General features: G+C 34.5%; 1 protein-coding gene across 3 annotated transcripts; it reads right to left on the bottom strand.

Moving 5' to 3' along the window:
- Positions 1-238: 238 nt before the first annotated feature.
- On the bottom strand, positions 239-9,629 carry LOC113039772 (intestinal-type alkaline phosphatase-like). Of its 3 annotated transcripts, none has more exons than XM_026197860.1 (11): positions 9,349-9,627; positions 9,056-9,175; positions 7,112-7,227; positions 5,578-5,752; positions 5,173-5,345; positions 3,141-3,275; positions 2,975-3,050; positions 2,773-2,887; positions 2,480-2,664; positions 806-922; positions 239-724 (listed from the first exon to the last, which is right to left on the bottom strand). In XM_026197860.1, the coding sequence occupies exons 1-11, from the start codon at positions 9,428-9,430 to the stop codon at positions 453-455; spliced, it is 1,566 nt and encodes a 521-aa protein (XP_026053645.1). In that variant the 5' UTR covers positions 9,431-9,627; the 3' UTR covers positions 239-452. The 3 variants fall into 3 exon arrangements, with proteins under 3 accessions (XP_026053645.1, XP_026053644.1, XP_026053643.1); XM_026197859.1 differs by having other exon boundaries at positions 2,480-2,671; positions 2,753-2,887; positions 9,349-9,626; XM_026197858.1 differs by having other exon boundaries at positions 2,480-2,887; positions 9,349-9,629.
- Positions 9,630-10,896: the final 1,267 nt, after the last annotated feature.

Raw genomic sequence — 10,896 nt, 5'->3', positions numbered from 1 at the left:
TTGGCAGATGCTTTTAAACAATGTAATTGCATTGCATTCTATGTTTATCAGTTCATTCATTCCCTGCATGCAAAAATAGCCAGTGGAACCATATTTAAATCAAATGTAAAAGATATATATTTATCATGGCTTAAAGGCAAGTTTTCTAACCCTTCATACAGCAATGGATATATAATTGCTTTCGATATCTGATGGGCACAGAACATTTATCACAAAAGCTGATAACACTGAAAAAAGTTTATTGGTCTAACATGTTTGAAATTTATAGTCACAGTCCAATATATACAAAAATATCTGATTATAAAATACATCCATAATTTTTTTTTTACATTTATATACACAACATTGCAATTCCTAAGAGCACCAAATTACAATATAAACTATTTGGGTTATAAATCTCAAAAAAGCCCCAAAGAGTCCTGGGGCCTCAATCACTCATGCAGCAGAATCTGTCATCTCATGACAAGCCAAAACACGCCGGTTATTGAGATAAGAGGTATTGAAAGAGTTATTTTACAGCCTTCTGAGCCATGAAGATGTAGTGGACAGTTATTGTATGGCTCTAGACACGCTGCATAAGCCATCGCATGGGCCACATAATTCTGTTCTTTGACTCCGTGAAAGAGATGAGCCATAGGGCCTTTTGCGTAGATAGCCACATCTTCCCCACCATGTGTCTCTGATTCTAAAGGAACAGCCGCTTGTTGCATGTACTCTTCATCAACTACAAATAAAGTAAGATGTGGTATTAGTGTTTGAAAACAAAAGAAGTCCCAGGTAGTAAACTAATTTAGGCAATACTTACAATAATCCACTTCTGAAACATTTCCTCTTGTTCCGTTTACTTGAGCATATCCTGGTCCATTAGCATACAAGATACTAGTGTATGGAAGATTATCCTCAGCCTTCTTGGGTGCCAGACCTGGGGGGGGGGAAAGCACTGAAACACTGGCCATGCAGTGTAATACTAGTGTAGTAGTGTAATACTTCTGTCCATGGACATCCGTTCTATTGCTACCAGAGGTCACCCTTCCATTACATTGACTCTCGCACTTCACAAACTGTTACACATCACCCTGGACTACATTTCCCATGCTCCATTGCACTAAATCACAAGCTCACCTAAAACCAATCACACACAGCTGCTACCAATGACACACACTATATGAAACAGTCTCACACCACCATCCAACGCCGAGTATTGTTAGTACATATCACTGCTCACAGATCTCTCTTTGTTTTGAGCTCCTGTGTCTCAATTAGAGCCTGTTTTTGGATTACCCTTTTGTCTTGCCTTTCTGGATATTGTTTGCCCCTCGCCTGGGCTCTAGCCAGTGTTTGGATTATTTTCTCACCTAGCCCTCTGGATACTGATAGCCGCCGATCTACCATGCCTGCTTTGGATTACTCTTTTCTTGCCCTCAATATGCCTGTGTGCCATTGTCTGACCCTTGCCTGTTTTGACCATGTTTAAGAGTAAAGCTTTGCAAATGGATCCACACTTCTCCCGTCCCTGCCGTAACAATAGTGTATACTCCCAACTTTTCTTTTTTTTTTGTTGGGAGGGGGGGGCATATGGATTTTAAATTAATACAAAAAGCGCTTTTTAAAAGTGTACTTAAGTGTGTTAACAGAGTAGTGAAAGTGTACTTACTTTAAGTACACTTAAGTGGCTTTTATTTTATTCATATTATATTGTCTGCAAATACTTTTTTTTAAAACACACTTTTTAGTTTGAAGTACATTACATGTGCGCATTTAGTACAATGAAACACTTTTTGCAAGGGAAACATCTTGTCTGTCACCTCAAAATGCATATTTAACATTCTTTTATAAGACTCAATTAGTCAAAGTAAAAATGGTAGCAGTTTACTCTTTTACTTTTTTTTATTACTTTCGGTGTCTTGTTCTAGATAATCAAAACAGCTTAACTGGTTAGCACTATGCTAAGCTAATAGGTGAAGTAGTAAGTTTGTTAACTGAAGGCTAAAACCACACACACACACACACACACAAAAGAAATATAGGGAGGATCTACTCTACTTCATTATTCACATGGACCAGCTGATGAGCTGCTTGATGAGTCAATAAGCTGCTGCTAAATATTCAAATACTCGTCCAGTATTTGCTGTAGCATTTGCACTGACTTCAAAAACTCTCCACCTCCCCAGTTCCACATGAATAGATCTGCTACACGGTGATCATGTATGTTGGGGGTTTTTTCATATATGTTATATGTGCAACAGCAGTATTCCTTACATGCTCACAGCAGCTTGTCTGTGGATGTATTGGCTGAAGCAAATACTTGCTCTGCCATTGCAACAGCAGCATAGCGGATCTATTCCACCAAGACCACACATATTAACATTGTCATGTATATTTACATGCTAAAACTTTCAGAGAGTTCTGATGACAGAAATTACATTCTCATTATTTAATGTAAATAAACATTTGTAATGTAAAGTAAACTAGTATATACCAAAAATAGGGTTGCCTCTGGGGGTATTTCCACCAAAAGTGAAGACATGGGAATGATCTGCAGTGACAACAGTGAGAGTGTCCGATTCACTGGTCAGCTCAGATGCTCTCTGGATTGCACGGTCAAACATGATGGTTTCGGTCAGAGCAAGCTTGGCTACCCCATCATGGTGTCCATGGTCTATTCTACCTCGTAAAGCACAAAGAAAGGCATGTTTCACTATTAGCAGAATATCTTTAAACTGTAACACCAGAGTAAATGTTAAATACTCATCTTCCACAAAGAGAAAAAACCCTTTGGGATTCTTGCTGAGGATTTGAATGGCTTTCTCTGTCATGTCCACAATAGAGGGGTCACGTGTGCGATTCCTGAACACTTCAAACCTCATGTCCTTGGGTTCAAACAGACCTGAATGAGAAATATGAATGAGAACGTCATATCAGCAGACAAATACTGTAAGAAAGTCAATGTGGAAACCTTATAAACTGGCATTACCCATCAGGCGGTCTGTTGTTTTAATATTCACTGCATTAAGCTGCTCTTTGTTCCAGACATACTGCGCATTTCTTCCCTAATAAACAAAACAGATAATCACGTAAAACTGTAAGTGGTCATTTACAAACACAGTTAGTGCCACAATACACACATTTCTTGGAGATACCTTACGAGATTTCAACCAGACATCAATGAGGTTCTTTTTGTCTTTGCGAGTCCCTTTGCGAGAAGATGAAGAGGGGTATTCTGGATCAGGGGTACCCTTGGGTGTCATGTACATTCGGCCACCGCCAAGAATTACCTAAAATGGAGATATATTTAAAATTTGTGAACTTCCCATTTCAAATATATTGACAGAAGTTTCAGTTATTTCAATTATGTGTTTGGCATATGCCAAAAATATGCATATTTGGCAAATGACGGCAAAGTCACTTTTCACATTTCCTGGGTTCTAGGTAAGGAAGTTTGTTGGGTAAACCTTTAAAGTGGTAAATGGAAACTACATTTACCCATTGCATTAATATTTGCTCCAGTAGCAAATAGTATTTCTATAACTTTTTATGTTTTAGCCATTCATGTACAGCTTTGAAAACTTTTCAAAAAGGGTTTTGAAGTGCTATTTTTGACATTGATAGCTATCATCTCTGTATAAACTACAAAAATGTGAATTTGTGAAAATGGTAATGTCACGTGCATACGTATTATGTGTTCAGGGCAGGCTATAGGTTTGTGTGCAAATGCGGTGTATTTCTTTACAAAGTGACATTGCCACCTACTGGCCTGGCATGAATAATACAGCATTTTTGGTCATTTTCGCAACTTTAGTTAGTTTTTGCTATCTGAACATGAAACTATTTTCTAGTTTTAGTTTATCATTGTTGTGTAAATGTACCCTCAATGCCAAGGTAATAAAACAAAAATATAGTGTTGTAAATCTAAATTCAATAAAAATAAAAATATATGAAATAAAAACTAAACAGCAATCAAGCAACTGGTTAATAAAAATAGCTGACTGTGCTACAAGCTAACAACAAAAACTAAACTGGAGTTAGTTTATTATATTTTTATAAATAGAAATATCTCAACTGGGGTGACAATATCAAAATTGAACAGGTAAATTTACACTAAATGCAACAAAAACACTGTAATTTACATACAAATATATAGGTAACTATTAACTATATTAGCATGCATATTACTAGCTATTGTTTATGGTATTTATAAGGCACATATTAATATCTTATTCTGCATGACCATTTTTACATCCATTAATCTACCCCATAATACCTGACTAACTATTAATAGGCAGCAAATTAGGAGTTTATTGAGGCAAAAGTAATTGTTAATAGGTAATAGTGAGAATAGGTTCCCAAACTAAACTGTGACTTATATACACTAGTCAACATTTGAAGTGAATCAAAACCTTTCTACAAAGTTTCATTCTTGTCTTAGGACAACTGAATAATTTCTTTTTTTATCCACTTTAAATGTTGACTACAATATAATGTAGTATATTAAATTTAGTACATACAATAGTACACTCTATTATATAAAATACATGTGAAAAACTGGTAGAATTGCACTCAACAGTATGTGCAGTATTTTATTTTTTAAGCTATTTATACTAAATGTAAATAGCAATTCGATTTTATTTAGTTAAAATGGAAGGATTTTCTGTTAATTATACTACTTATTGTAAATATTGGCTATTATCCGCACCTAAGTATTTTGGTACATTATAAAACAGTATGCAATAATAACATATTGAGCATAAATTATAATTTTAATTCGAGTTATTATATGGATGCAACCTTATTGGGACAATAAATCCCTCCCTAACCCTACCCGATACTTTATTTTCAACTTTTTTATTATTTCCTTCATATTTATTGAAAATAAATGCCTTTCTGATGTGATATGAGATTTGATAAGGGAGAAAAAGAAAAGTGTGACAAAAGACGGATTCGAACTCGGGTCGATTGCGTCAAAAAGACTGCCGCACAAACTTTACCATCTACACGACTGGAGTTACAGTTAGATCAGCATCTTTTGTAGAGTTGAGTAGCCCAATCACATGTTGATTGGTGGATTTAGAGTAAAAAGCATCTTGCCAACAAGGCAGGCTAATTCCACTTAGTGTAAATAGCCACTCTGTATTTTTAATTTTATGACATCAAACTGTATGGGTTTTGGCTCACATCAATATCAGTGTTGGTCACCAGCTGCGTGGCGATATCGGTGCAGCCCTGCCGGCGGGCATCGGAGGGCACATCTGCATCGCTGTACCAGCTGCGGCTCACCGAGTGGGCGTACGCGGCAGCGGGCGATGCATGCTGCACTCTGGTGGTGGTCACGATGCCGACAGACTTTCCTGGATATATGCACACACAAACACATTTATACCGCATGATCACGAAAATGGAACATTCTTCAGAATAGTGTCTTTTGTGCTCAACAGAAGAAACGAACTCATACAGATTTGAAACAACCTGATAGAATTTTAATTTTTTTAGTGAACTGTCCCTTTAAGAGGAACAGCCGCAACAGAAAAAAACATCGGTTGCATGTCTGTAAGTGCAAAAACGAGTCTAAATGGAAAATACCTTGTGCTTTGGCACGGTGTAACACTGAGAAAACCTCGTTGCCAAAAGTGGTGTTGCACGCATAGGCCACTGCTTTAGCGCTCAAACCCACCGTCTTGGCGTTAGCCTTCACACCGCAGTGGTACGCCGTAGCTGTGCTAGCGCTGTCCGCCACCTGCCTGTCAACACTGTACGTCTGTTTGGAAACACATCAACTTGGTACATCAAATACTTATAGTTCTGTTGTTCAAAACATAGCTTTTGGGTCGTATAATGAGTAGGTAAACAATTTCATGAGACCCTAATCTGACCTGTGATACTTCACATGTGTAATCAGCTTTCCCTCGTCCTTATGTTCTCCAGGATCAGAGGTTGCAGTGCTATCTAAACCTATCAGGAATGCATAATCTGCAGTCAACCGATAACTTTTCATATCTTAAACTGTGCATGTGCTGCTATCAACACAGTATGAAAGACCATTTCTACCACAGAAGAAAAACAAAACAAAAAGTCATGCTTTGGTTTATTATAATTGACTTAAAAATATACATCATGAGATACTAAGTTGCAATTTATGAGATAAGGAGGAGAAATTATAATAAAAATACATGTCAAATTATGAAAAAACTTTAAAAGTATGAGTCATAATCATGATAGTAAAAATAAAATCTACTAAATAAAAAATAATTGTGACCACAGTCAAAAGTATGAGAGTTGTTATTATGACACAGTAAAAAACTGTGATAAAATTAAAACATAAGTCAAAATATGACCAAAAGTTAACAGTAAAAATATGAGTCACAATATAACTTAGAAGTAGAAATGATGATAAAAATAAATTATAACAAGTCAAAAGTATGAGAGTCACAGTTATCACATAATAATTCAAAATGTATGTAATAAGAACAGTTGGCATACAACTAATAATTATGACAAAAATAAAAAAATTATCAGAATAAAAGTAAAAGTTATGATTTTTCTTTTTAGTTTCTTATTTCATACTTATGACTTTTTATCCCATATTTTTTGTTTTCATCACATAACTAGGACTTAATATCTCCTCATCTTTCATGTAATAATTATGATTTACCAATGACAATGGTGATTTTCTATTTAATTGTATTTCTTTTATATGCTGAAACATTGGCTCAACCAATACACATAGATATAATCCTAAGTATTTTATTAGAATAAAATTGTACATTATATTTTTCTATAATAATAAAAATAAGAATAGTAATATAAACTATATATAAATATATTAAGATATATTAAAATACACATTTATATAAATTAATATAATTAATACTTTTTTTTTTTTTCATTTAAGTAGGGTGTACAGTAGTAGGAAAATAAGTAAATATGTGTTGAATGTTTCTGCTTTTCAGGCTTTCACGCCCAGTTCAGCAAGAGTGGAAACTCTAAATGTAATCTGTAATGTAACACACATGCGCATCACATTGCCATTTCTGTGACATCCCAAACCTGCCTCCATATAATTGCACAACTAGATTGCTAAGAATTATCTGTGGATGATTAAAGAGAAGCGTCAGACCTTGGACAGGGCGACATATGGAAACGTATCCATGGTCAAAAGCGTCTCCTCCCCTGACTGTCCCTCCATCTGACCTCTCAGTATCCGGGCGGCTGACACCGTCGACACTCCCATCCCTGACAGATGGACAGAGAAACATCACAGCCTGGCCCTGAACACACACCGCTCATCAACTCCACAGGAGACGAAGAAACAGGGCTCATATACAGTCAACCCATCGTTATCACAAGACTAGGCCGACAGGGGGATCAGCAACTCAATATACAACTCAATAACAGACATGAAATGTTGAGTTTTTATAACCTTGTTATAACATATATGAGATGAATGAGAGCATGATGAATAATATTGCATAATGTGTTTAATGTGCACTTCAAAGCTTAGGAAACTGGTATAATTTAAGTCAATACGTTTTAATAAAATGTGCTTTAAAATTAGACTTATTTTAATGTGTTGACTAACATACTAAAGCACATGTAAAGTACTTGAATATAATTCAGATTTAAAGTTAATATATTTTAAATGTGCTATAGTATGTGAACAGCACTCTAAAGTTCAGCTAATTTGATTTAATATACATTTAAACTGTAGTGCATTTTGGTTAAATTACAATTGAAATGCAGTTAAGTGTTAGCAAACACTACTTTATTCTTTGATAGAATATTGTTACTGTAATAATTACCAAAAAGTTTGCTTTAAAGAGAAACTAGAAGACAAAATAGTGCTTATGAATGCTTGTAGTGACACACATTTGTATACAGCTATGGAAAAAATGAAGAGACCACATGAAAATGGTCAGTTTCTCTGGATTAGCTAGGTATGAGTTTGAGTAAAACGATGATATTTGTTTTATTCTATAAAAAGTCTGAGAACATTTCTTCCAAATTGCAAATAAAAACATTCTCATTTAGAACCTCGTTGTTGTCATTTTGTAGAAAATTCGTTAAACTAACAAATGTTTTTACTTGTTGTGATTAAAAAATTCAGGGGTTGTTCCACCAAATATTGATTTCTTAACTCCTTTCAAGTTAAAACATTTGACAACACGATACCAATGTTTTAACTTCATGACAGTTAAGAAATCAATATTTGGCATCTTATTTTGACCACTTTGATAATTTTATAAAAAAAAAAAAAAAAAAACCAAGAGCTCTAAATGACAACATTATTTAAAATTTAAAGACACTTAGAGGTTTTCTTTTTTTTTTTCTGGGCAGAAAATTAATGATATTTGGTCAAAATAACAAATGCTTTCATTTGTTGTGATTAAAAATCATGGTTATTCCCCCAAATATTGATTTCTTAACTCTTTTGAAGTTAAAACATTTATTTTGTGTTGTCTTAAAAAATAATATAAACCAGTGATGTTTTCAGACATGTTTATATTCATTTTATATTCATTATCAGACAACACAATACCAATGTTTTAACTTCAGAAGTGTTAAGAAATCAACATTTAGCATCTTATTTGGACCACATTGATAATTGTATGAAAAAAAAAATGTTAAATAAATAAATAAATACAATAAACTCTAAATGACAAAATGATTTAAGATTTAAAGGCATTTAGAGTTTTAATTATTATTTTATTTATTTATTTTTGCAGAAAATGACTGTCTGTGTTCAGAATAGCAAACGCTTTCATTTTCTGTGATAAAAAAATGTATAAATCCAAAATATTGCATTCCAAAATAAATATAAAACATGAAAAAACATGTATCTTTTTGAATATGACCATAAAAAAAAAAAAATGCCCTAAATGAAAACTTTTTTTTTTTTAATTTGGAAGAAACGTCAGGAGTAGATTACAGAATTAAACAAAAACAATGTTTTGTGTAAACATAATTACTGTGTAAATCATAAATCCATAGATTGTCTCTTTTTTGTCTATAGCGTGGAGTTTCATGCACTGACCAGCAGTGTTCGTTGGGGTCTTTAACTCACCGTCTCCGAGGAAGAGGACGATGTTTTTGGTGCGATGCGCTCGCAGTGGCAGCGTGAGGGCCGTCTGTAGCGTGCGTCTGGCCTGATGGTTCCAGTACGCCGGTTCCTTCTCCCATTCAGCTAGCAAAACAAACACCACGCCATAAACAACCTGTCCTTCTCACAGATAACTCTTCTGCCAGCCTGCCCTGACACGACTTCCCCAGACTTTCCACAAAGCCGTGTTAAACTGCACTTCAGTTCGCTCTGTGCTAATTTTAGAGATGTGGACAATGGGAGCGCTGTGTCCTTACCCACGGGCTCCAGACTGGTGCTCAGAAGGAGGTGGGCCAGGAGGAGCAGCACGCCGGGGGCCCGGCTGTAAAACAAACACATCCCGAGCTGCAGAGACTTCAGAGCACACCTCGACGCTGGGAAGGAGTGTCTCCTCAAACCTCCAGCCCCTGCTTTTTAAACCCGGGGCCCCTGACAGCTCATAGGCTCGTGCTGACGGTGGCCAGGAAACCCCTCGACTTCTTTTCCTTTTGTTTTAAGCCGAGCGCTCTTCCTTTTTGCTCTTCTTGCTCTCTGTTCCCGGCTCTCCCGAGAGCTGCTCTTGGAAGCCCAGTGCCGTCTTTGATGTGGCCAGCTGTGCTAATGTGTGCTTTTCATGCAACGGTTAAAAAGCGGCGTTTGAGATGTATTGCTTTTTGGTTCTTGTTATGACTTTGAAAATGAATCCAGCATGTGCGAAACACTGGGCTCTCCGGTTCTTGCAAGGTTTCGTACTAGTGTGGAGGATACAAACTGCCATGAAATGATAAAATCGTGCTTTTTGTGCACTTGTGGTGTACATCACATCTTCTATAAAAGTAAATTTGCATATATTTTAATATATAATATGAATGGAAACAAAAGGTCACTTAGGTGCACTTAAGTAGACTTTTAAAAAGTGCACTATAGTCAAAAAAATTCTTTAAATTCTGACCGAAGAAGTATTTTAAGTTATTTGCATATGAAACAATGAAATATGAAGAGAATTTACAGAGCGGAGTGTGTCCCAAACAAGTCAAGACGAGGATAAACCTGTTATTAAAGGATGTGCAGGCAAGCAGCGTTTAGTAGTTTGTGGTTCCATAGCAACGTCCCATGAAGATGTTATTATAGAAATCTCCTGATAGATGTATCAGCTATAGTGTATATCAGCTATTTACAACAGCTTCATGTGTGGCTTCATCTAATATGTTAATATTACTAAGTTCTTTTTATTTAATTAGTTAATTTTAGATGGTTGCCATATATATATATATATATATATATATATATATATATATATATATATATATCCTAATATCCTAATCATTACAGTCCTTTTGCATTAAATCAGATTTACACAAACTATTAATTTTGTTTATAATTGTTTATAAACACTATTTATAATAATAATAATAATAATAATAATAATAATAATAATAATAATAATAATAAGGGTATTTGTAATTATTATTCAATTTTAGATCTATAGCTCTATTCTGTTTTATCTATTTATTTATTCATTTATTTTTTTTGTAGATGCACAAGACTGTTTTTTAAATGCAATTATATATATATATGTATGTATATATATATATATATATATATATATATATATATATATATATATATATATATAAAATAAACATTATTTGTAATTTTTTTATTAGTTAGTTTTTATTTGTATTTTTTTTTTATTATTTAATGTGAAGGTGATTTTAGAATGTAGCCATAAAATTCAAAATAAAAACAAATCATTATAACAATTTTTACGCACGTCTATTCCTTTCCACTAAAACTTTTCATTTTTATTGCACTTCTGATTAACT

This window comes from Carassius auratus, chromosome 22 (assembly GCF_003368295.1).
Source record: "Carassius auratus strain Wakin chromosome 22, ASM336829v1, whole genome shotgun sequence".
NCBI classification, from domain to species: Eukaryota; Metazoa; Chordata; class Actinopteri; order Cypriniformes; family Cyprinidae; genus Carassius; species Carassius auratus.
Note: the sequence above shows the minus strand (reverse complement) of the source record. Positions and strands in the feature narration are given on the sequence as shown.